The sequence below is a fragment of the Strix uralensis genome, chromosome 8, assembly GCF_047716275.1.
Source record: "Strix uralensis isolate ZFMK-TIS-50842 chromosome 8, bStrUra1, whole genome shotgun sequence".
NCBI classification, from domain to species: domain Eukaryota; kingdom Metazoa; phylum Chordata; class Aves; order Strigiformes; family Strigidae; genus Strix; species Strix uralensis.
Genome location: NC_133979.1, coordinates 5,540,311 through 5,567,243, shown reverse-complemented (window position 1 = coordinate 5,567,243; position 26,933 = coordinate 5,540,311). Strand labels below are relative to the sequence as shown.

General features: G+C 44.9%; 1 protein-coding gene across 7 annotated transcripts; it reads left to right on the top strand.

The window, feature by feature from the left end:
- Positions 1-1,144: 1,144 nt before the first annotated feature.
- Positions 1,145-25,094, top strand: PRKAA2 (protein kinase AMP-activated catalytic subunit alpha 2). 7 transcript variants are annotated; one of them, XR_012629814.1, is made up of 11 exons: positions 1,145-1,389; positions 7,631-7,772; positions 9,849-9,942; positions 11,313-11,457; positions 12,334-12,421; positions 14,995-15,219; positions 16,582-17,086; positions 18,829-18,955; positions 19,199-19,482; positions 20,495-20,650; positions 23,524-25,094. XR_012629814.1 is itself a non-coding variant. In XM_074875953.1 (10 exons), exons 1-9 carry the CDS (start codon positions 1,296-1,298, stop codon positions 19,435-19,437), a joined length of 1,659 nt encoding a protein of 552 aa, XP_074732054.1. In that variant the 5' UTR covers positions 1,145-1,295; the 3' UTR covers positions 19,438-19,472; positions 23,524-25,094. The 7 variants fall into 7 exon arrangements, 6 of the variants coding, with proteins under 6 accessions (XP_074732054.1, XP_074732051.1, XP_074732052.1 ...); XM_074875953.1 differs by lacking the exon at positions 20,495-20,650 and having other exon boundaries at positions 19,199-19,472; XM_074875950.1 differs by having other exon boundaries at positions 19,199-19,472; positions 20,495-25,094.
- Positions 25,095-26,933: the final 1,839 nt, after the last annotated feature.

The window sequence follows — 26,933 nt, the reverse complement described above, 5'->3', positions numbered from 1 at the left end:
CACTCAGGACTTTACTTACACCGACTGGGTCTTCACTTCTCCCAGCCTGCAGACCAGGGTGCAGGGCAGCAAGGAGACATCTGTAAGTGCCATCTCCCTTCCTCAGCATGCAGGACCCAGGGCATGACACCACCCAACCAGGCAGGTCCTGACACCCACCATCCACCCCACAACCACCCTTTTCTTCTCCACAACACTTCCTTCCCCTGAAACCCACCACCCCAACACAACTCCCCACCCCTTCCACCCCCACCTGCCCATGTTATTTCATTACCATCAATCTCTTCTACCCACCCACCCCTTGTCTCCCAGCCCAAGGGAGAGCTGGGCCTTGCAAGGTGCGTGTGGGGCCCTGCTTCCCACCCCACAGCACATCCCTCTTGTGGAGATGTGCTCTACAGGCTGAACGCAACTTCCCTGGCCAGTGCCACTCCAAGCAAAATGTCACCAAAAGGAGGGCTCAACCCTAGGAAGGTGTGCCATAAGGGGGGGTGCACCCCAAGGACAGTGTCACTGCAAGCAGGTGTCACTTGGAGGAGGGTGTTGCTCTCAGGCACATGCTCTCCAAGGAGGGTACCACCTCCAAGCAGGTGCGCCCCAAAGAAGGTGCACAATAAGGGGAGTTCAACCCCAGTAAGGTGCACTGCAAGCAGGGTGCATCCCAAGGAGTTTCACTCACAGGCAGCTGCACCCCCCCCAGGCAGGTGTCACCCCAAGGTGGGTGCCACCCGCTGACCGATGCACCCTCTGACATGTGCCATCCCAGGCCACTGCACCATAAGGAGGGCGCACCCCCATAACAGTGTCCCCATCAAACGGATGCACCCCAAGTAAGGTGTACCCTAAGGGTGGTGTCACCCCAAAGACGCTGTCTCTCCCAGGCAGGGAGGGTGTACCCCCAGGACAGTGTCACCCAAGGGGGGGGTGTCCCTCCCAGGCAGGCGCACCCCAAGGAATGTCCAACCCACGCGGGGTGCCCCAGCAGAAGGGCCCGCCCCGAGGGGGGTGTCACCCCCAGGCAGACACCGCCCTAAAGGACTGTCCCCCCCAGGCAGGTGCACCCCAAACCGGAGGTGCACAGGCCCCCCCCCTCTCCCAACCTGGCATCCGCGGCGGGCGCGCCCCTCCCCGCCCCCGCGGCCGCGCAAGCCGCCTCCGCGCACCCAGCGCGGCCGCCGCTCCCCGCTGCGCACGCCCGGCCGCCGCCGCCGCTCCCGCCCGCCGGGCCGAGCTGAGCCGGGCCGAGCTGAGCCGAGCCGGCCCTGTGCATTGTGGTCCGTCAGCGGGGGGCGAACATGGCCGAGAAGCAGAAGCACGACGGGCGGGTGAAGATCGGCCACTACGTGCTGGGAGACACGCTGGGGGTCGGCACCTTCGGCAAAGTCAAGAGCTGAGTACCGCGGCCGCGGGGAGGGGGGCCGGGCTCGCTGGGCTGCGCACCCCTCCCCTACACACACACACACCACACACACACACACACACACACACATACCCCCCACCCCCCTCCTCCTCCTCCTCCGCGCCGGGCATCGCTTCCCCACGGCCACGCAGCATCCCCGGGGGGCGGCGGGCTGCGGGGGGGTGGGCGGAGCCCGGCGGCTCCCCGGTGGGCACGGGGTGGGAGGTGCCCCCTTCTCGGGGTAAGGGGAGGCGGGGGGAAGGGGTGGAAAAGGGCTGGAGGGGGGGGTCTCGGACGGCTGGTGGGAGATGCAGACCTCGCCCTGCTCTTGCCTGGTGCAGCCCCCCCGGTGCTCCGAGCGGGACCCACCAAAACTTTCCTCCCGAACTAGGAGGAAGGTGATGGGAAGGTTGGACAGCAAAGCAGGCGCTGACAGGCATCCTTCCCCCGCCGTGCCGAGGCTGTGGTCCCTGCCGCCCCTTCCTTTCCAAAGGGTGCTTCGTAGCCGGGTGGGTGTGAGGAACCGGCAGCGAAAGGGGTTTCTTCAGCTGCCCCTCTTGTACCTCACCCCGGGGCCGAGACCTGGGGCAGGCTCGGGCTGTACACAGGGATTCCTCTGTCGTACCTGCCAGGGTAGTTAAATCATATTTTCAAGGCGCCAGCTTTGCATTAGCTGACTGTAAGATTTCCAAATATTTGTAATTCTTTTCCCTGTGAATTCTGCCATTACGTGCAAATTTTATCTTTGAATCAAGATATTAGAAAAAAAAAATAAAAGCAACCAGAACCCAACCAAATTTGTTGTCTAAGCAAAATAAAGAGCTGTGACACCTGGTTGGAAAGGGGTTTAGCTCAAGCTGGGGGAGCAGCTGCCCAGCTCAGTGTCCCCCGGCCCCACCGGAAGGTTGCCCGCAGTGCTGTGGCCGGTCAAAGGGGTGATGTGCCCGCACTCAGCGAGTGGAGTTTTAAAATAAACCAAAATTGACAGCAGGGGAAAGAAACCACTGCAACCACTGGAGCTAAATCCACCTGTGACCATTAATCAGGGCCCTAAAAATATATTGCTGTGTTTAATCCCAAACCACAAATTTACTGACTAAAGAATTATCGGAATAAATACTTCTAACAGTGAGGACCATTTAAATCACTCATGTATACCAGCAGACCTCAAACAGTGCTCCAAAGGCATTTTTTTTTCTTGCAAACCAAATTAAGCCTGCCAACAATAGCCTTTTTTCCTGAACTACCTCTCAGGAGTAACTAGCACAAACACTCCCAACCCCACATATGACCCCACTTTGGTAAAAACTGACAATTTCCAAACAAACATTTCAAATAACATAAAAGAGATTTCCTAGCTCAAAATCCTTTATGGGTAAGTAGTACCCTTTATATATTTTTTTCCTTAATATTTTACCTACAACTGACAGGTGAAATTTGGATTTGAGATTGGAAACTGAGATGAAGAACATAGATCTCCTATTTATACAGAATTATAGCATTTTAATCAAGTGAGCTTTAGAAAAACCTGTATTCACCCTGTTTAGCAAGAAACATGAGAAAAGTTTGTTGAGATTTTTGTCTGATGGTTCAAGCTTTGTATATGGTGTGTATAGTAATTGCTTTTTCACTAAGAAGTCTGATGCCATCAGTGACATTTGTCGCTGGTATGTTTTCTTCAAACTCTGCCTTGCACAAGACTTTGTAAGAGGCACTTTTTCCTGCCTTACTCCTCAAGGTTAAGAAATCATACATTTTGATTGTTGAGGATTACAGTTATTAAGGAAATTTAAAAAAAAAACACAATGAAAGGAAGGATTTAGTGACAATGGGATACTAACCAGAGCTTGAATTTGTGGCTGGAGCTGATTAGTCACTTTGAGCCATCAGAAACCAAAGATAAGACAGAAAAGTCCCTGCTGCCCAGTTGGGATGTTCGTTCTGGCTCAGCACTGCTTGGGTCATCGGTGAACCGATCCTCCTAAAAACTAGCCAAACGCTGCAAGAAACTGTTAGTTTTAAGCCCATTCAGTTCCTTGATCTCATTTAGAGAAAGATCAAGGCACGGAAGGGAGCAAATAGGTTGGCGTACTAGGGCAGGATTTTGGGGATAATACTGAAATTCCAGCTGGAAGTGGTGATGAAAATACATCTGTTAGAGAGGAAGGTGGCAGGAGTTAATGTGGTAGATGGATAGGAGGTCTCATGCCAAGGGTCAATGTTACTACAGAGGATTATGCCAAATACAGGGAGAGCTGGTGATTGTTATTTTCCCTGTCCTCCAGGCCAAAGATAAGATTAATTTGCAGAAAATAGAACTGTGGAAATGATCTTGGATGTTGAGTTTAGTGAAGGAATGAAGGAAGGAGGTGGCATCTCTTCTGCTGGTGGTTGGTAAGAACAGATTAGACAAATTCCTGATGTGTTTGTCATGGGCACATCCCACCCTGCGGGTCCCCGAAGAGCTCTCCCGTGACCACAGCCCTCGCACAACAAGAGCTTAAATCAAAATCCAGTGGAGTAACACAAATATTTTTCCATGTGGTGCCATGCACGACATCCCTGGTGGCCACTTGGTGGTTTCTTACCCACATTTGTTGGCCACTAAGGTGATCAATTTGTGGTCCCTCAAGGACTGGCAGTGCTTGGGTTATGTTTACGTTGGTTATGATGGCACCTCCATGGGCTCAGGTCGGGGTCAGGTCCTGTTTTCCCAGGCACTGTACCATTGCTGCTGAATGACAAACCTTGCATTGGAGGGAAGATAAACTAAAAGAGACTGAACAGATGAAGGAAAGGGAAAGGAAGGATGATATAACATACAAGCAAGTGGTGCTAGGGCAGAATTAATACAGCCTTGCTAAATATATGCTTTGGATGGATTTCACTTTTAACTTTGGGCTAAGATAAGGGCCAGCACAGCTGATAGGAAAGGAGTTTTCTCTCCTCTCCCTAAACTTTTACATTTCCCTGGAGCATCTGCAATACTGTTAACTGCTTGTGCTACCTGAGCTGCATCAAACACACACACAGAGGTAGGCTTCATTGGTACCTGCTGTAAAAAAACATGCTGTCAAGGGATTTTAATGATTACAGTGTTATAAATACTATTCCTCCTCATTTTTTCTCTTACAAAAATAACTAAATTAGAAGGGTTTTCTTTCAGAAATTAATTCTATTGTATCTCTTCCCTTCTTTCCTTATCAGCATTTGATGCTGAAGCATTCTTGTGCCCAGGCAGTCACACGTGCAGGCAGATGGGGTAGCAGCTAAGGACGCTCACGCTGTGTCCTGTTTGGTGTTGCTTTTTGTAGTTTAGGGTCAGGGTTACCACCTAACCCTTATGGCTGATTTTTTTTTGCAGCCCAGTGTGCAATGCCGCTCCTCATCTCAGTGTCAAGTCCATCTCCCCTGCTCGCCCCAGCAGAGTCCTAGCTGCTGATTTTAAGCTGTGGTGGATCTTACCTGAGTACTTGTCACAAAAAAATAAGATGTATACTCAAACCCGCCTTTCTAATACTGCCGCTCAGCCCTCCCTCTTTCCCCATGTCTTTTAATCTGGGGAGGTAGTGAGAGGGAAGGAGGAGTCTTCCTCACCACTGCCTGAGACCACCATTGCCCATCCTTGGGGCAAGGAGAGGGACAAATCCATTAGAGACGAGCTGGACGAGCATCCCCTCCCATGCCTGTGGAGGCATGGGACCTGCCACTGCTCCTCATCCTGGGGCTGGATCATCCCACCAACGTGCTCCAGCCCATGGGGTCAGAGACTCCGTGAGCAGAGGGAAGGTTGTCCTTACTGCCCCATGTCAAAATTCCTGCATCTGCAGGCTGCAGCCGGAGAGACCCGAAAGGCTTAAAAGTCTCCCACCACATAGCAAATTATGTTCTCTCTTTGTCTCCATCTCTCAAGGCGTTAGAGTAGGCTTAACAAGCCACTGGGGACTGAAACAATAATATCTCTGTATCTAATGCTTACTGTAAGCAAAAGATGGATTACAAAATAGACTGTTTATTTTTAATTATTAATGTGTTTGAGCTAGCAAACCTTCACAGAGTTGCACATTGTTTGTCATGGATGGAAAGGAGATGAACTATTCGGCAATGGTATTAAAAACAATAATTATTCATTCCGGGCACAGCCATTCTTTTTTCCCCTAAGTACATAATAAAATTTTTTCAAAGCATGTACTAGGATAAGGCCGGAAAGGGCTGTCTTGAAACAAAGGATGTCAGAAATCAGGGTTTTCTTACTAGTTCAACAATAAACCTCTTTGCTTTGCTGTTCCTCAGTTTCCCAACTAATGGCTTAGTGTGTTATAATTCTTTAATGGAGCTGAATGAATCAAGGGCAGCTTTCAAAGTACAGCTTCTGGTGCTTCCAGGAAAGAGAGAGCAGAGGTATCGTAGTGCTATAGTTGACCAAATCAAATGCTGCTGATAAAAGACCAGATCTCAAAGACGTCTGCTGAAGTTGTCTTACAACCCTCTGTCGTGCATTCCCCAGCCTCCTCGGTGTAACATATACCATGCAAATACCATGACAGACTTGGCAAAGAGAGATCGGTGCCCTTTATAAGACTACTATTGGCACAACTTGGGGAGTATTTCTTGCAGTTGATGAAGAGGCTGTATTCCATCCCCCTTGCAAGCCCTAGTAAAGCTTGAGCTTGCTTTTGTAGCCCTTGCACACGTGCTGCTCTGCAGAGTCTTGCTCCAGCAAAGCCTCCCTGCTGTGGGGCAGGCCCAGCACTGTCCTGCTCTCCTCTCCCCAAGGATGCACCAGGGAAAATGCCTTCTGGGACTATTTACAGCACTCTCCTTCCACCGCACAAGAGGAATTATCTGCCTCCTCCAGCCCTCAGCTAATCCCCGAATTGCATCTATACTGCAAAGCTTAGTTTATTTTCATTTCATCTAGTAGTTCTAAGTATTGCGAGGAATAAAATGGACATGCAAAGTGCTGCTTTAATTTTCAAGGGCAGTAAAGTGTTTTATTTTTAGAATGCTCTTATTGAGGAAAGAATCTCCGGCAGGTCTTATCTGGTGGCTAATAATAGTGACCCGGCATGCCCCGAGTGGTGCCGACGCTGCTGCCCTGCCCTGCTTGCGCCGTTTGCTTCTGATCAGCTCATTAGAGCCTCCAAAATTACAGAGTCTAATAATGTAATAACAAGGTTTGCACATAATTATTAACTCCTTGCGTTCTATGTTATTACTGGAAGGGTAACGTTCATAATTAGAGAGCACAAATATTTACTGTAAGCAGGTTTTCTGTGCAGTCTTTAGAAAACCATCTGTATGTCACCGTCTTTAATATCACATTGGAAAATACTGAGAAGGGGTAGCTCATGGCCAGAGAAGCCTTTTAGATATAAACATCCAATTGACAATTTTGAAGCACTTTCTGCTGTTAACTTCAATATAAATCTTGCTTCCTAGGAGCTTTTTACTTTTTGTATAGTCTGATTATTGATCACAAATGGACCAAATGCTGAATTCCTTTCACATTATTGTTAAGTTAGTGCAATTTCCCCAGTGACAGTGGTGCTACTCCCAGTTTGTGGTTACTGTTTGTCCCTGTACACAGGAGAGAAGCATCAGCATCTCAATGCACCAAGTGCATATAATACAAATCCATACTGAAGTTTGTGTCTTTTCTAAATCCAGAACTTGCTCTTGCAGTACAGCAGTGTTCTTGCAGCTTGTCATCAAACCAAGAAGCATGCCTGAGAAAGTATAAATAGAAATTCATTTTAGTAATGCAAATCCTGCAGTCCTATTTTGGGCAGGGAAAATCCCTATATCATTTTTTTTAAAGAAGTGTGATGGTCTGGTTTTAAGACTGAGTTTATTAGGGATTTAATCAATCAGTGTGTTATGGTGGAGATTCTCCTCTGGCATTTAAATATATCTGTTTCTGATTGATCTAGCATTTACATGTTATAAATCCTTGCAAATCAGCTTTGGGTATGACCTCCTCCAATAACTCGCTCTGTTTTGTTTACTTGACTGTTTTTTGCAGATAAGTCCCCTCTCTTCTGTCTCCCACGACTCCACTGGGAAAACAATAAAGTGGAGACAAAAACAAGTTTACAATATTTCACGCCCTTGTCTTTTGTTTTTTTCCCTTCAAGAGTTGCTTTTTGCTTATAAATCACAGTGTCCTAAATTGCTTGTATGAATCTTGCTACTCTGTTTAATGACTTTGCAATGCTCTCTTTCTAATAGTTGGTGAACACCAGCTGACGGGGCACAAAGTAGCAGTAAAAATACTCAACAGACAGAAAATACGCAGCCTGGATGTGGTTGGGAAGATCAAACGAGAAATTCAAAACCTTAAACTCTTCCGACACCCTCATATTATCAAACTGTAAGTAGCCTTTCTGCCATGTGTTCAGCTTACTCCTCTGTCTGCAAAGACTTCACATACACAGTTGACTTGGTTTCAGGAGATGTCTTAGAGTAGTAGGAAATGTTAGGTATGTGGTCAAATTTTTGCATGTTAGAGCCAGACGTTGCTTTTCAAGAGTCTCCCAGTAACTTATGGGCGAACACAGCTGACCCTTGAGAAATGATGGAAGATGTTCCTTCCATTGGGAGTCTGAGTTATTGTAACAACCAGCAGATGGATGTTCCTGCACCAAGTTTTGCTCAGCTAAACCTGTCCAAGCTGTCCTCTATGCCATGCAGAGGCCATTATAAAGGCACATAGAGAGGGTCTGCGCTTTCCTGCATTGGGGTGCTATTATGAGATTTTGTGATGACCCTTTTTAGGCTTTGTATCTCCAGACTTAAAGCTGCTGAGAATTGTGCCTGAGGAATTGCAGCGCGGTCAGGCTCATAGAGTGAAGCCTTGGCCTGAAGTCAACAGGATTTATGTTTTAATGGCCTGATTATCCAGAGCTTAGAGGAACATTTTTTTAAATTTATTATTCAGACATAAGTTTTCAAAGTTGCCACTCTGATGAACCTGAATTTAAGTTGTAAATCAGCACCTGCACTCCAGCCTCTGGGATTCCTTCTCAATCCCCAGTTTGTGCAGCCAGTCCACATTAATGAGGCACTTGATAATATCTTTGGCATTTCTGTAAAAGAAAGCTGTTGAATGGTAACTGCAAGGATAAGTTGACATTTAGGTCAGCCTTAAAACTGGCATGAGATATAGCAAATACCTGGGACTTAGAGGCAAGGGAAAACAAATTCTCTCTACAGTTAAATAACTAACCATGTAGCCACTGTTGACTTTAGAGTAACTTCACAGTTCCATGGATTTATTGGAGAACAGATTGGTATTATTTCACTAAAAAGCCAGCAAGAGTCCTCAGCTGTGTACCCAGCATCCTGCAAGTTAAGTCCTGGTCACCCATTTCTCAAAGTATTAAAGCCTAAAAATTAAACCCAGTTTAATAATATCAGTGTCCTATGGTACATACTGTAATCATGAAATACAAAGATTAAGAAAAGAGGTGAGGAGGAGACCATGGTACATAAACCTCGTCTTTCAATAGCTTTTTACATGTATATAAAAGAAGTGGTGGCCTAACTAGCAATAACTTAGATGTCCGGGTCCAATTCAGAAAAATTAGGTCGATCCTATTGAACTTTATGAGACTATCTCCTGTTCACTTGCTGATCTCTGAAAATTGTTTGAAATCTGTTTGTTTCAAATTACAACCCATGGAAATTCAGCTGTGAAAAAAAAAAAAAAAAAGGCAAGCAACAATGTGTCTGAAATAAAACAGAGTGGGGTCTCAGCTGGTGCTGGTATGAATTCCTGTAGCTGCATTGGATTTGGCTGATCACTGGCAGTTTATACCAGCTGGGACACTGAAATGCCCTTGCAGCGCTCAGGGATCATTTTGAATGAAAATGGAGAATACATTTGCAAGTCAAGGGTGATACTCTTTTTTTTTTTTTTTCTTTTTTTCCCCCCCTCTATTCTCAAATATAGAGGGATTTTATATTTGAAAAAATAACTTTTTGGGGTGCTTGTCTTTGTTTCTATACCTTTCCAAAAGGAGCTCCCTCTAGTGTCTAGAGTTCTTTATCTTCTTTATCCTTGATATGAGAGAAACCAAATATACCCCCTCCCTGCCCCCAGCTAACGAAGCCTTCATTTCTAAAGCTGTTGTTGCAGATCTTAGCCAAAATGGAAATTTGAAAGTCAGGACAGTCCTAAATGTGATAGGATTGTCTGGCAGAGATTTCAGAGGATTATTTAAAAGCTTGAAGGAAAACCGTAGGTCTGTAAAAGAGATCCTTTCATAGACAAGTGAAAGATTATACTCGAAATAAGAGATGGCTTTTCAGAAGTGGAAAGTAATTATAAATGCAAGATCCAAACAGATGCTTATTTTGAGGGCTGACGTGAAGCTAATAATCTGTTTAAAAGACTTTCCCTGTTCTTAATTACTTTTTTTTTCTAAATACACTTGTGTTTTTGAAGGTACCAGGTCATCAGCACGCCAACAGACTTCTTCATGGTTATGGAATACGTATCTGGTGGTGAATTATTTGATTACATCTGTAAGCATGGACGTGTAAGTGCCAGTACTGTGTCAGCCCAAACACTTGTGTGGGAAGACGATGGTGTTTAGAAGCAAAACGACTGCTAAAGGGAACGTGGTTAAGGTTAAGGCCCAAAATAGAAGTTGCTTCACAGCAATCCCATCTGGAGTGTCTTGTACATGGCTTGCACAAAAGTTGCGTGCGAATTTTTTGCAACGTTCTCTGATTTTGATACGCAAACTAAAATATCCAAGGTAACGTGTTGCTTAGTGCAAATACTTGGAAAATTAGCATATCTTTATAATTTTTAGCTATGTATTGCCTGTCAAAACCCCCATGGTTCAGCAACAAATTTACGGCATTGGGGGGGAAGAACACTCAGTGTGGTCTCCATCCCAGTCATTCACCTCCCTCAGACTTCCCCTTGGCTCCACATCAGGTTTTTTGAAGAGGATGTGGCTTATCTGAACAACATTTTCAAATGCCAGTAATCCTGCTGGGTATAAATCACCTGAGGCATAGGTTGAGCCCATGAAATGTGATATTATGGTTACAAAGAAAATCACTAGTGTCTGCCCTGTGGACATCCTCATAGGCAGGGAGCAATCGCAGGGCAAGGAGACAAAAACGGGCTGAAGTGGACATACAGAATAAGGCTTCAGGTGAAGGATCAGTCCATCATACGTTTCCTCTCTGTACTACAAAAATCAATACATTCACAATAAATTGGTTTAGATTAGCGCAGTGGTCGATGGAGCTGACTCCATTTACTTTTCTACGTACAGTTTTGATTTCCAGCACATTTTACCCATCTGGATCTTTTCAGTGACTAATTTGGATCCTTTCTGAACTTTTGCATTCAGAAACTAGGTTTTTCATGAAGAGTCATCAGTAAAAATAATCAGTCTCCTCATCATTTTAAAGATAATTTCTCTAATATAGCTCATACAACTTTATAGCTAATATAGCTATATAGCTAATTAAAGTAATCACAGTATTCCACCTTTAGTTTTTTTTCTAAAGCCATCTGTCCATGAGGAATTGCTCCCTGCAGCATCCTCTGCGGTGTTTTGTCCAGCCTCGGTCTGTATGTGCTGTGTAGCAGAACTGGTCCCATTGGGACAGAAAGCCATGGCCTCATAGGTGCCACCAATAAGTTCGTCTTGATAGCTCAGGTAAATTTAGGTTTCTAATTTCGTCTCTGGGCTGTATCATTTACAAACACTAGCACATTATATAATGCAAGGGGGGAAATCTGCTTTATTTGCTGCTTCTGGTCACAAGCACGCTGTAATCTTCTCTCTGCACCCTGGAACATTTTGGCTCCTTGCTAAGTCAAACCTTCCCTTGCCAGCTCTGCACGCAGACCAACCTTCAGGACTATGTCCCCTTGCACCCATAGGTTGAAGAGGCAGAAGCTCGACGCCTTTTCCAGCAGATTCTCTCCGCGGTGGATTACTGCCACAGACACATGGTTGTCCACCGAGACCTGAAACCGGAGAACGTGCTGCTGGACGCGCACATGAATGCAAAGATAGCTGATTTTGGTATGTGACCCCAGCAGCATTCCAGAAATGCAGCCAGCTCCGAGGCGCTTGCTGGAGCGTGTCCGTGTAGCATGCCTTACAAAACCCAGAGCCTGTTTTCCTAACCACTAGCAGTTGCTTTACCTGAAAAGCCCACAGTTATAAACACCGGCCTTTTTGCAGAAGCAGGGATTACTTATTGTAAGCTGCTTCTGTACTGGCGTTAAGAATGGAGCAGCAAAGTAATTTGCAAATCTTCACTATGTTTTAGTATAATCACCTAATATAAAGATTTAGCTAATTTATGTTTAAGACAGACTCGGTGCAGTTAATTCCAGGGTAAGCTGGCTGTGTGTGTTTATTTTCATGCGTGTTCTCCGTTTGGCCATGTGCTCTTGGCCTCACTTCATTTTACAAATGAGCAGTAACAGGAGTCTTTAAGTGGCATTACTGATTGAAATCCATTGAAATAGCTGGGCTACCTGCTTGGTCCCTGTGAGTCCTTTCTGGCGTAAAGTTCCTTCTGATAAATTCTTTTGAAGATTACTAATTTCATAACCCCACGCAATTCCCATATAAAGTAAGTGCTCTGGGATGAATTATGTCTCTTTTCCTCTGTGCTCTGGGATTTGCAATTTAAAGAAGTGAAATTAGACTAGAGTGAATATTCCTTGGTTGGATGTGAAAATAATAACAATAATAATAGTAGTTATTATTATTTGCAATTATTATTATTTGCAAATCAGCTCAAAGGAGTCTATCTAAATTGTGGCAACAGTTCCCCTCCAAATATCCCCCTCCACTTGCTATACCTCTCCTCCTGTGTGTGACACGGGAATCCTCTGTGGCTGGACCTTCACATCAGACTTCAATATGTAGTGAACATCTTGTTTTTAGGATTGTCCAACATGATGTCAGATGGCGAGTTTCTACGCACCAGCTGTGGTTCCCCAAATTATGCAGCCCCTGAAGTCATCTCTGGAAGGTAGGACATTCCGCTTCTAATCAGAACCTATGTGAGCACATGGTCTTTAAATTTGTTCATTGGATTGGAAACATCTTTGCACATCTAGTAAAAGCAGCTGAATCCTTCCAGCCTGTGTTTTATGTCTGGGTGAATCTGCTGGCAGAAATCCGAAAGTTTTCTTGGTTATTACATTTCTCAATAGCTGTAATAGTAAACCATGTTTTGCTAAAGTTGTTTACTTTGGAGGAATTATTGATAGCAGATGTTGACTGCTTATATTGCTAATTAAAGAGGGTGAAAATTACTCTTTGGATGCAAATACTGAGGTTTCAGATGAAAAGGCTTTTCCAGGCCACTGCCTTCTCTCCTGCCCACCTATAGTATAAAACACAGTGTTAATGAGGAAAACCATTCGCTACAGAAGAATAAGGAAGATCTTTAATCACTTCCCTACACTGCTGAACTCTTGCACTGAAAATACTTGTCTTCTTGTTTCTTAAGCTAGGGGTTTTGTTTGTGACAGTAGGTTCAACCATCATAACTTTGTTTTGAATTGATGAATTGAATTGACAAACTTCCAGTGAAGTTGCATCTCTCAGCGTGCAACAGCTGTACAACACATGGCATGTTGAATGCACTCTGCAAGGTTGACTTGGACTTTTCCATGTTGATACAGAAGTGTTACCTCCTATATTTTACTGTCAGGAACCTGAGTTACATAGAATGTACTTATTTCCCTAACTCTCTCTATAATAGCATAGTAAGGATTGCAAATACAGATTTTCAAACTTTCAGGCCTCTGTATGGTCCTTCAAACTACCCATCTTGTTATCTGCCCCATATTTTTGAATCGCCCTTTGCATGAGCATTAGTTTTCCTAGTCCAGCGTATTTTTGCCTATAACTGTAGCTTTTAAATACAACATTTTGTTCAAAGTGTGTTTGCTGTGATTATGATTATTTTATCCCTGTTTACACCAGTGTGAGTGTTGGCAGAGTATCCTAGGAATTAGACCAGCATCCAAAAACCCTGTTGTGACTACAGCTCCACATGTGAAAGCAAGTAAATCCTCATTGTCAAGAGGGGGACAAAGCCAGGAACAATACCGTGATTCCAAAAAAATATTATTTCCATGTACTTTACTGAAAAGGCCAGAAGCACATTTTTTTCTGTTTGTATAGGAGACAAGGCACATGGCAGATTAACAAGAAGGATTTAGTCCCTGTATGCAGAAACTGATTGTTCCAAGGGTACAGGCAATACAGCTTATTAACAACAAAAGTAAGAGAGAAAAACAAAGCCAAGCCTACATGTTGCACTTCTTCACTGCCTACTGCTGCAGCCCTACCGCATCAGTACCGCTTACAGTATCAGTGATGCTTGAGTTTGATACCCCTGATTAATATGCCAGGCTGTCCTCTTCTCAGAGCTATAGCAGCGTACGAGAGCTGCGTTTGTGGGGGAGAGGCACGGTCTGCTGTGCCGGCAGCGGGATGAATGCCTTGTTGGTGGGTGTGCAGGGCAGCGCTGAGCTGGTTCCCGGCTCCGGCTGCCTTTGCTGGGTAGAGCACAAAAGCAGTAGAGCATGACAGCTCAGGTTTCAGAGTCATAAAAGTGCATCTCATTTGGGCTTAAAAGTCCAATCAACTGTTCAGGCAATGCAGTTATCAGTAAAAGAATCAGGCTTTCTATCTGTTGGAATCGGGCATGGAGGCAGGTCCAAGGGGACATCTAGCTAATGGTCTGCATTTCCAAATTGGCTTTGCTGCTGTCCCTGGCCTCAGCAGGGAAAGTCTCACCCTTGGAGAAGCAGAACTAGTGTTTTGGTGGTGTTCAGAGAGTGGTTGCATGCATGACTGGTGCTTTTTGTACTCTGGTGAGTCTGCAGTGATGCTCTTCCGGAGGAGCAAGTGCAGGATGCTGAGGTTTCATGAAGAGACTTCTGTATTTTCATTTCAACCTCTGTATTTTGGTAGGGTTTTACAGCCCAAGGGTAAGCACTGCCTTCCAAAATCTCTGAGAAAGCATCAGTTGTAGCAAAAAGAGATAAACAAATCGAGCAAGCAAGCAGCAGCAAAACCCATATATTTGGGGTGTCCTGACTTGGTGATGCCAGGAAGCACATTAGCAGCTTGTCAGAAGTGGGAGCTCTTGCATACCAGCACATAAACTTCAACCGAAAATAAACACTCAGAGGTGTAGTATCTGCTGTCGTTTAATCTGCCTCGCTGAATGAATAGAAATTGCTGGCTGAGCCCTTGGGGCAAAGGACAAACAGCCTGACAGAGCTCTTGGAAGTGTGGGGTTTGGCTTTTTGGAAGGTCTGGCAGAGGCAGTGATGTATATGGCTGTCCAGAGGAGCGTGGGCAGCCAGCACCAGCTCTCCTGTGTCATTTTCCCTTGCCCCTGAGTGATTTTGTCTTAGGCAGGTTTGGTTGTGGGCACTGGCACGAGCAGCCCCAGCGTGGGCTGCAGCTCTGGCCCAGATGGAGCTGGCAGCAGGTACCAGCTTACCCAGTGGGACCTGCACCCTAACTAAGGAGAGAAGGATGGGGGGGTGACACCTTTCTCCTGCCCTTACCTTTGCACAGGCTGTACGCTGGCCCGGAGGTGGACATCTGGAGCTGTGGCGTTATCCTCTACGCCCTTCTCTGCGGCACTCTGCCTTTTGATGACGAGCACGTCCCCACCCTCTTCAAGAAGATCCGAGGAGGTGTGTTTTACATCCCTGAATACCTCAACCGCTCCGTTGCCACTCTCCTCATGCACATGCTGCAGGTTGACCCTCTCAAGCGAGCAACCATCAAGGACATCAGGTCAGCCCAGGTGGGATGGGGTGGGCTGGCTGTGTTCAGGGGGCTCCAGCATACCCGTGGCTGTCCTGGGGGTCACCCAGTGGCAGGTGGGCAGGCTGATTTACAGGAGTAGTCAGCTAATCCAGCTGCTTTTTGTCCCAAATGATTCAAAGAGCACTCCTGCACCCTTCTGTGCTGATGGAGAGGTGGGTGCTGCTGGCTGGCAGCATGTGATGATGAACAGGGTGATGATTTTATATATATTTTATATTTATATAAAATGCTATTTTATTGCATTATAAAATAGCCTTAAAAATCTTTTAATAGTGCTTAGCAAAGCCAGCTGTATCATGCAATAATCCTAAGAACTTAATATCCACCAGCCATTTTCCATGACTTTATTTCAAGACCACCTCCGTCTGCGTACCAGCTCAGAATAAGAGGATAATTATTGTACTTAGTGTCTGTCCAATAAAAAAGGAGAAGAAACACAAGAATTACTAATTTAATCTGTAAATACCAGATGTAGTTTAAAACATGAGCAAATGGTTCATTTTTAAATGCAGCACAGTTTTCGTGTCTAGTCAGAGTACAGTGCCCATGAACCTTTTATCTGCATTCATCACTGTGGAAATTCAAGGTAAAGGGAACAACTGGGCCCTTACGCAGGTATTTGTGCCTGCAGAGATCATTAAAAGTTCATGGCTGGTAGTAGGACTTCAAAATTCTCACAGTCTGAGCCATTTCAGAAACATTTTGTAAAACTAGAGCCTGATATGCATTTTATGAAATTTATAGTAATCCTTACATCTAGCTGATGTGCTAAGCATATACACAAATGTTACTAGGACTTTCAGTTCTCAGGTTTTTAATGCATTTGCAATGGAAGGGCTTAATTTTACCCTTCAAGTAAAACCAAGTAAAATGCCTTTTTTATTTCTTAATTCCTTAAGACTAGAAGATTTAATTACATGTTAGAGCAGCAGCACATGTGGTGAGATTACAGTTGATATATAGAACCTATAGACAAGGCTCTCTATGGCACTTAGCCACTTAATTATCATTGGCTTCATTGTAAATTGATAGGAATCAGGTGTGTGGATAGCTTTGATGCTCTGTATCTCTATCAGACCCATAGTAATCAAAAACCATGAGCATCTCATAAGTGCTGAGGTCTTACTTCAAAGCCAAGTGAGCAAGCAGCCATGCTTGCCAAGTGTCATAGCTGTTGCAATACTGGGGCGACTGTGCAGGGCTGGGTTGAACTTCCCAGTCTGCAGCTGAGGATTAGTCTTGTCTAGACCAAGCAAGGGACTGGTGGCAGTGGTTGCCCCAGTTTGCCTTCCACAGAGCTCATGGTGGCTCCTCCCTGCCTTTCCCCAGGGAACACGAGTGGTTTAAGGAGGAGCTGCCCAGTTACCTGTTCCCAGAGGATCCTTCTTACGACGCCACCGTCATCGATGATGATGCAGTTCGGGAAGTTTGCGAGAAGTTTGAATGCACGGAGTCGGAGGTGATGAACAGCCTGTACAGCGGTGACCCTCAGGACCAGCTGGCAGTGGCTTACCACCTTGTCATCGACAACCGGAGGATCATGAACCAAGCCAGTGAGTTCTACCTCGCCTCCAGCCCCCCCACCGGCTCCTTCATGGACGACAGCGCCATGCACATCCCTCCTGGGGTGAAGCCGCACCCCGAGCGGATGCCGCCGTTGGTAGCGGACAGCCCCAAAGCGCGATGTCCTTTGGATGCCCTCAACACCACGAAGCCAAAACCCCTGACTGTCAAAAAGGCCAAGTGGCACCTGGGAATCCGCAGCCAGAGCAAACCCTATGACATTATGGCCGAGGTGTACCGTGCTATGAAACAGCTGGACTTTGAGTGGAAGGTAGGGAACGTGGTGCTTCGTGGTGGTTTTCAAGGGTCTTTTTTTCATGAGCTGAATTGCTCTGGGAGGTTAATAAGTGGGTACAGCCTCACTCGTTTCCAAATAAATGCCCACACCTTGTGATTATCCCTGTTATTTCTCATGAATACAAACACAGTGAATTAAGATGCTAGCTGTGGTTCAGTATCTGTGGTGTTTATTTATGGCATGAAATAAGAGTTTTCTTTCTGAATTCTCTAAGCCTCTGACTGGAAAGGTGATTCTGCCTTGTTCAGCTGCAGGGATAAGAGGAGCCAGTCACATTTCTAATTTTAGGGACTAATTCCTTGCGAGGTCATCTCGAGTGCTTCTGAGCAGAGTAACTCGTGTTATTTCTGCTTGGGTCCTAGCAGCCATGTGTGCTGAAATGGCACGATATGCATCTTCTTAAAAGATGCACACATGAGGGACAGCGGGGCATTGGGGGCAGGAGCTTGTACCGTTGATGTGGTGGCACTTTCCTCAATGGAGATGGAGTGGTGCTCATGGACCAGATGTGCTTTCACTTACTGCTTCCCCTGTTTAGGGCTCAGCTTCTTGAAGCTTAATTTAAACCCAGATGACATTTAGTTGACAGCACTCACTTCAGATATATCTTCAGAGCTATACAGCATTTAGTCACAGTCTTTTTCAAAGTCTGATTAATAAATCCCTAAGTTAGGCTTTAATATTTGCTCCTGAGCCTGATTCCCTAAATCTCGGTGCAGTCACTGATGTGAGCTCTTCTGACTCATGGCCTTTCGCAGCAGGCTTTTGCGAGCATCAGGAGCAAGGTGAGAATTTCAGCCCAGATCATCAGCAGAGGTGATACACTCCTCACTCCAAGTCCCAAGGGTTGTATGATGTGAATGTCACTGTGCTGCTTCTTCAAAGCCTCCTATCTCCTGCTTATTTTTGATGATATGACGTATTTAAAGCCAAGTAGTGCCCAGAAACCTGATTTCGCTGCACCAGCCAGGAGATGGGCTGTCTCCAGATGTATATGCCTACACCAGCCAGACATTTGTTAGCTGCATGGTTTTACAGAGAGCGAACAAATCTGATGTATTTCTGGTACAGCTTCACAAACCAAGTCAGCCCAACGTCTTCATGTAGGCAGTGGAGCTTATTTTGTACGAAGAGGTTTCACAATAGTCTTTCCCACCCTAAGAATAGCTTCAGATGTGACTCTTCATCGAACTAGTTCTCCCATCCGCGCAATTGCTTCGTAAATATAGCACAGAGAAAAGATCTCATTGCAAATGAGATGCAACAGATTGTGGGGTGGGAAGCGGCAAGAGAAAATACACAGCTCGAGGCTGATTCATGAACACTGAATTTAGCTGTGACGATGGGAGAGGTTACTCTCCCCAGCTGCCCAGCCTGCCCTGGTTTCGTGGGCACAGTCCTTGTACGCGGGTCCGTGACTGGACTTTTTGGCTCATATGGCCCTTGCTGCTGGTGAGGGAGGAGCAAACATCAATTTGGTGCCTGACAGACGGGTCATGGCAGCTTCATCTGCAGCAGCTGGTGAATCAGAAGCATTTTTAAAGACAGAAGGAAATAGGATATGAAGCCGTTTGCTTAATTTTGTAGGCATTGTTGTTTCTAGAAACTGTGTTTTTCTCAGAAGATGTCTTGCTAGTATTTAGGAAAAAATAATGAAAAAAATGTTCTTCTTACCACTTTGAATCTTACTCCTGAAAGCAAGTTTCCCGTTGCAGGTGGTGAACTCCTACCACCTCAGAGTGCGCCGCAAGAACCCGGTGACAGGCAATTACGTGAAGATGAGCCTGCAGCTCTACCAAGTTGACAACCGCAGCTATCTCTTGGACTTCAAAAGCATAGATGGTAAGCAGGAAATGGTGCAACATGAGATGTAAAACACATAAAGTGGCAAATCTGGCAGTTTAAAAAAAAATATTTAAAAACCATTCTTTGCATTTTGAAATGCTTATGCAGCTATTTCAAGTCAGTGAAAGCCCATTTGATCCATTTGTCTCCACTACTCTTACTAGTTCCTTACCAAACATGCCTTGCAGATGCCAAACTAATGCCACTTTTTCTTTTTTCTTTTCTTTTTCTATATTCCAGACGACGTGATGGAGCAGAGATCCGGCTCGTCCACGCCGCAGCGCTCCTGCTCCGCTGCTGGCTTGCACCGTCCGAGGCTGAGCATCGATGCTGCCGCGGCCACCGAGTGCCAGTCGCTGATGGGCTCTCTGAGCGGCTCCTTCGTCGGCAGCATCCCCTCGGTGACGCCGCGCCTGGGGAGCCACACCATGGACTTCTTCGAGATGTGCGCCAGCCTCATCATGGCCCTGGCTCGCTGACGGGCGGCACTGAGGCACCGGTCCCTCTGCACATGGTATTGCACTGTGAGGATCTGGTCCGGCTTGTCCGTTCCTTGTTTCTTCTGCTTCGTTCCTCCTCCTCCTCCTCTGCCCCTCACCGCTCCATAGCCTGTGACACATGGCCAATTCCAGATCCAAAACATACTCCCCTCTAACAAGGCACTGAGGAAATTAACTTCATTTCACTCGTGGTGAAATGTATCCAATACCCTTTTTTTTCTTAGTGAACTGAATGGGAAATGCTGGCATGGCTGTAGAGTAGCAAATGTATTACTGAGTTTTTGGAAAACACCTCCCCCCTGGTTCATCCTGAGTTAACAGAGCCATGGCCAAGCTTTCTGCGATGTAGGTAGCATGCAGTGAGGTTGATGTTGTATCCCCTTTGCTGTGCAGAGCAGGGGCAGGATGGGCTGAGCCAGGTCAGAGGGGTCGGCCAGGAGCTACGTGAAACAGAGTGGAGGGGTAATGAAGTAGCTCTGCAGCGTTTGCACCTAGGTGCTGGTGGGGCTGCTGGCCTCTGGTAACACTTTCCTCCTAAAACTAGCAGCTGCTTAGGTGCTTCTGCACTAGTGCAATATGCCATCCCTCCCTTCTGTTTTTTTTCCCCCTGCTAAAGATGAGGAGGGAAGGTGGGAAGTGCAAAGGTCCTGTTGCAAACGTGCCATGGGAAAGCCTCCACGTGTCAAGTCTTTGCAGAGGAGTGTGCCATAAGGTGTTTTATTTCCTGCTTCTGATAGTCTCAGATAGCACTGACCTGTTCACCACATTCAGAGCTGAAGGCTGCTTGCCTTTTTTTCAGCCCTTAATCGTCACCCTGCTCCAACCCGCTCACCCTCCCCTGCCGCACCGCCAGCTCCAGGGGCTGAATCCCAAGCAGGATTCAGATGAGCCACGGACTGAGGGCAGGATGCCGATGAGCCACCCGAAAACCCAGCCCTTTGCCCATGCTTCGCCCAAGGGTGGGAATCATCACTGCCGGGTGAGAGCCGGCAGCATCGCCCAGCTCCGAAGCATTTACCTCTCACCTTTCCCATAGGAACCTTCGCCTGTTGTCACCACCCCAAAATCGCTGCCAAATCTGCCTTCCCCACCTTCCCTGCTCGCGGCTTTGCGCTGCCGGAGACTCGCTTTTCATGCCGAAGGGCTCTCCTGTCCTGCTGCTGCTCACCGGACTGTGACCTCCGCTGATAAGGCAGGGATATCTGAATTCAGAGTTTTACTGTTTCTTTACTACTGGCTATCTGAAGGATAGGATTTTATTTTTTAAGACAAACTATGGGGTTTTTTAAGGTTAAATTCTTGTTATTCAAGGGTAGACTCTAATGCACGTGTGACTTCTTTGTTTAAAAGAATTATTATTTTTTATTACACAGGCTTAATCTAATGGGCAGCGTTGGCATCTGCTTGGCTTTGCTATGGTATTTAATTCCGTTTACTTGATTGCGAAGGAGCATAATAGTCTAATCAGTCAAGGAACAAATGCTTTATGAAAACTTTGCCAAAAAAATCCTGGGTGGTTTTCTTTTCTTTTTTTTCTTTTTTTGTGTTTTGTTTTAAGAAACAAAGCAAAGGAGAACTTTTGCTGGTCCCAGGTCATTCAACTTTAAAAAAAATTTAATCCGTCTTTTTGATAGCTTCTTATAACCCATTGAGGTTTTTTGCTAGTTTTTTTTGTACAGTTGCACTTTAATTTATACTTTCTGCAAGTTTCTATGAGAAGCAAGGAAGAGAACAACACATTAAGCCTTTTGTACTAATCATTTTAAGTAATGAAGACAAATACGGGATATTTTTGCCATCTACTGGCAGTTAAATGGACATTTTCAGCTTGAAGTCCCTTTTTTTTAAAAACACAAAATTGCCTTACTTTTGTTACAGATTACGCTTGGATTCTCACTAACGTGACTTTACAGCTCCAATTTTTCCAGAAGTCGCACAAAGTAGAAAGCTTCCAAAAAAAATCAGTTTTGCTGTTAAGTTCTCTTACACTAAATCCAACACAGCAGTTGTTGGATTATAAACCCGGCAGCAGAACAATTTTGTCTTTAAAAGAAATACTGGAAATATTTGTAGTACTCCTAGGTTTTGTAATGAGCTTTTTATTATATTATCATTATTAAATAAATACTCTGGGGTGGAGGATGGCTTTGGTACTGTGCCTGGTGGCTATCAGATGATGCGTGTCTCCAGTGCTGTGGTGTGAGCAGGTCATGCCTGGTGAGGATGGAGTATCCAAACTCATGCATGCAAAAAAACCCACCCCAGAGCCAAAGCTGAGCAGCACCCAGCTCTTCAGCAGCTTTCGGATCAGTGCTGAGACACGAGCAAATGCTTTGCCCTAAATGGTTTTGGGTGCTGGAGATAAGCCCCTTTGGAAAGGAGCAGGAGAGGGCGGCTGAGCGGCCGTAGGGACAGACATTAACTTCCATTGAGGAAACAGCTATGTGTGTCCATACCCACACCATGAAGTGTATTTGAAATGTAAAAGGCTGTTTAAATCATCACTCACAACTGAGCGTCTTGCCAAGTCGCTTGTCCTGGAAACACCGGTAGCCCCGTTGATAAGGGACTGGTGCGTTAGATCTAATCTGTGGTTCAGAAGCATGTAGATGTACAGATGTCTTGCCTTAAAATGACACTTGTCCTCTGGGATTTCCTACCCAGCAGAACTAACAGTATTAAACAGCAGCAAATGCCCTTGGGAGGAAATATTTGCTTCCTGGAGGCAGGTGGAATTTCTAGGTGGTAGGATAAGCTCTTGTGGCACTTGGCATCTTTTCAGACCCATGCAAACATTAACTCATCTATGGATCTGCAAAACCAGTGCTGTCTAGAAGGCACTAAGAGTGGCTCAGTCTTCCATATGGAAAGACACAAATTGATGAAGCAACTTTCCTGCTCGATGTCAGCAAAGGCAGCGGAGCAAATAGGACTGCTGGAAGTACCTCCGCAATGAACGCATCGGATTAAACCGTCCATTACAGCCTTACCCAAAGCCATGCTGCATTTTGAAATGTTCTGAGAAGTTTCACTTCTTTTATTTATTTATTTATTTATTTTACCTTCAACTAGGCTGTTTTCTGCTGACCTCCGGTTACATTTTCCAGAGGAAAAGTTTAACTTTTACACTGTTACACTGTGGTCAGGTTTTTTGAGTTATGCTGGTACATGCATGAGCATCAGGAAAAGCAGGGTACATGTATTTGAACTGCAGAAACTTGAATTACTCCAAGTGCAATTCTTCAAAAGCTACTGGACAGCTGTGCTTTGCAAGCCACAAACTCACCCAAACTTTGCTTCAGCTCGAGGGGGAGAGAAACAAAATGCAAAGGATATAGAGTTCAGATAGGTTCCAGCATTAACCTCCAGCTCCTGGATGAATTAATTCAGAAATAGTTTGTACTGTACTAGTTGGCAAATATATATATGTATATATTATATATGTATACATATATATATATATACACATTACAAAATATAGGTAGCATCCCTGTCGTTGGCCTTTCAGTTTTATTTGCCCAGTGGGATAGGCGTGTGCCCTGGACACCTGCCATTGCACACGCGAATCCCGGCACGTGAGAGGACCCAGAGAAAGGGGATGATATTTTTACACCCTCTTCTGGGTAAAGCCCATGAGTAGCTTAGCTGACCCCATCGGACCCAGCGCAGTGTGTCCGGGGAAGGGAGGAGAGGTGGCATCGGGAGCTGCGAGCATCCTGCCCTCCCACCCTCCCTGGCCAAAGCCCTGGTGCCAGCGGGGTTTGGGGCAGTTTTACCTTCAGGAGTCAGAGCTGAGCAGGCAAAGGCAGCAGGACTTTTTTTTTTCCTCTTAACGGGTCAGAAATTCATTTTCAGCATGTGCGTCCAATTTAGCATTTTGTAAGGTGTGTAGAAGCATGGGGGTATGTATGGGCACTGTTGTGAAAAATGAAGCAACTGGTTAGTATTTGTTGTATATACATTTTTTTGTGTGTGTGATTATAATGCCATTGATATTGGAATAGATGAATTTTGAACAAAATATCCATTCTGTCTACTTTTCATTTTACTGCTCTTTACCATCAGTCATCTTGTGCGGACTCGTATAGAAGGAAGAAAGACCTATACGCAGGACATGAAATCGTGCCTTCGACATACATTAGGACTGCTGGAAGTCGCAGCTTTATTTCACGAGGTGCACAAATCCCCCAGCTTACGCACAATCCCACCGGTGAGACATGCAGGCCGTGTTTCTAAATACTTGAAGTACCATTTCTTGTGCAATTATTTGACTTCACCCTTTTATTAGCTGAGAGGAGAGGGGGAAGAATTGCACATCTGTCCCTTCAGATGAGCCAAACAAATTCCCACTCCAGCTCCTGCAGTATTTTACTGGAAAGTTTTAGGATCCATGTTTGTTTCAGGTGTATGATACACCTACTAGAGTCACCTTTCTTAAGGTCTTACTTTGGTATGGGATTTCCATTTAGTGCTTTCCTTTGGCTTCCTTAGCCCTTCCCTTATATATTCCTTTTCATCATTCACTTGTGAGAAAAACAACAGCTTCCTGTAATTCTGAATTTCCAGTCTGCCTCTTGGACACGGAGTTAACGATTCATTCAGAGGTACCTCACTCCCATGCCTGAGAGATGAACTGGTTTTCAGAATCGCCACATTCTACCTATTGACCAAACACTGACTTTTGCTGAGAGCAAACCTGGTATTCGATGCACATATCTTTGCTCGTTTTGATCATCAAAGTTAGGAGAACTGGACGGTAAATCAGAGCTCTAGCTGCAAAGCATGAGTACACTTTTGGTATTACAAAAATTCTGTTTTCAACAAAAGCCTTGAAATTCCTGCTGAAGCTGCCTTAATTTAAAAATCAAAGTTTATCTGTAAGACTCATCTCTATGTTTTCTTTCAAGTTTTGAAATAGTTTATTTATCCTCATCTCACAAAGCTGTGAAGTAGGTACTGTAGACATGGTAATATTTATTCTTGTTGCTGAAAGCATGTTCATGTGTTCTATATCATGTTATATTCACGTGTTTTGTACCTCAATGCATTTGCTTGTTTTTTTTTTTTTCTTTTACAGCACAAAGCAAAACTGAATCCCAGGATAACTGTAGTGTCCATGGCCCAGCATCTTTGGGCAGACAAACCTCAGCTCTATGAGTGAGGTGAACCAGACTAGTCCATTGCAATTTTGTACTATAAGGAGTATTTACGATTTATGGTATTATGTATTTATGATTTTTTTTTCTTAAAATACTGAACTTTAAAAAGCTCTGAGTATAAGCATCCCTTCAAACATATAATTAATCTGAAGCTCAGAAAAAAATCCTGAGCTCTATAAATACTCCATCTTTCTTGCGTTTTCAATTTTGTCAACTGATGGACTGAAGATTTTATTTTCAAATTAATTGCTGTAGTACTTTCTGGGGCTAGCTGTTGTGGAAGGGCACAGAGCCTAGGTTCAGTTTTGTCCTTTGTGCAAGTAACTGTGCATTAGATAATCACAACGAAGCCTTTTACCTTCCATTTATGGTGTGGAAAGTGTTTCTTGGTGTACTGCACTGCATGTGATAGCTGTCTCCATGGTTGACATTTGCACTTTAATAAACTCAGAGATGAAAAGAGGCGAGAGCAACAAATCGTTAAAATGTACTTATTGCACAGTCCCTTTTTGCAGGCTGGGGTTGGCTGGTAGAATTTCCCTCTGGAGATGCTCCCGGCACATCCTAGCTGCAGGGCCATGGATGCCCCTGGGGCTTCAGGGGGATGAAGGGGCAGGGACGGGAACTGAAATATATACGTGAATAACAGAAACAGCTTCCCCAATCCAAAATACATGCCAGGACCCAGGCCCAAAGGTTTTCTTCTGTATCAGTGTGCATCCAGCAGAGCTGATGGACCTGTGCTGACTCAGATCTCAACTCATTACGCAAAAGCATGGAGAGAAGCATTTTAAAGATAATTGTGTAAAAATAACCTTTCATTGCAGGAAAGGCTCTTGGGCAGGGATGAACTGGGAACTTAGTTCATATATGCCTGTGATGCAGAGGGATGTAAATCCAGTTAAAGCACAAAGGTGCAGTGAGTGCTTCACTTCTGTCCTTATCCACACTCTCCTTTTTACACAATCTATGTGATACAGAATTGGCTTCTAAGAAATTTCCGTTCTCCCTCACATTCAGCAAATCACAACACTTATCATGATGATCTCCCTTTTGAGAAGGAACATGAAAGAACCGGGTTTAAAATTCACATGAGAATTACTTCAAGTTTTGATGTGTTTAGGATGCACCAACGAGGCTATAAAAGAATAAAGGAAGAATTTAATTTCCTGACCAGTATCTTGACTTAAAGATAGCCAACCTGGGGTTTAATTGAGGAAATCAAGTTGCTATATGTAAAGCATTTTTGTATATGGAAAGCATTTTTGTATTGTCTTGAGTCATCCCATATTAAGATCTTTTCTTCCGTACATGCACTGGAATCTGTCCATGAACAAAACCAGTTTAAGTGCATTGCAAGGCATCCTTGCATTAAGTAAGTCACTGCCAACACCAGTGCAGAAGTTTGCGTTTCACATCGAGTTGGGTTGCAACCACACCAGGGCTGTGTGTAATTGCACCGGGATCAGGGCCCGATCACGTATTTGACAGGATATAGGGGGAGATTTTTTTTTTTAAACTTAATTTAAAAAAAATGAATTGTTAAATAACTTCCATAGGAGACAGAAAAGAACTAGCACATGTGACTAATACAAGATTTGCGTGCTTACAGAGCGTGTGAGACTTCAGGAGTTGAGAGCTAGTGCTGGGTGGGAAGGAGGATGAGGAAGGAGTCAAGGAAGGGAGTGTTTTCTTCACAGGATCAATCCTAAACATTGCCACGGAAAAAAGTCCCCCAGGTAAACCATCCCCACAACTTCCATCGGGATAATTCCCTGCAAAGGCTGTAGGTGAAGGATATCATGCACGTCCCAGCCTGCTCTGAAGCCAAACACGCACTTCAGCTCCCCAAACTCTCCATCTCCACTAGAGAAGTCTAAATATTTGGGCTGGCAAGCCTGCAAAGCTGCGCATGCTTACAGGGGCTTGTTTTATTTATTTTTTATTGCAAGGATGGATGCAGGCCAACGCACTTAATAGTAACCACATGGTAAAATAAATAAGAATGCCTGTATGGACTTAAAAGTAAATGTTAAATATTTGCTCTGTTTTTCTGGTGTCTTCTATGCCAGCTTTGAAATGGCCGTGTGGCAAACAGTGCTTTTATTTTGCTCTGTTTTCTTAAGCCTGGAACATTTAATAATTTCTAATTAAACCATCTACATTTTTAGGATATTTATGAGCAAACTGATAGGGGCTCTTAAAGTGCCTGGGGAGGGGCAGAAGCTGTACACTACAGTCATATTTAAGTTTTTTTTTCTTCCAAAGCCATGTAAAAACCCTATCCAAATTTTTCTGCTTTTGAAAAGGTATCCC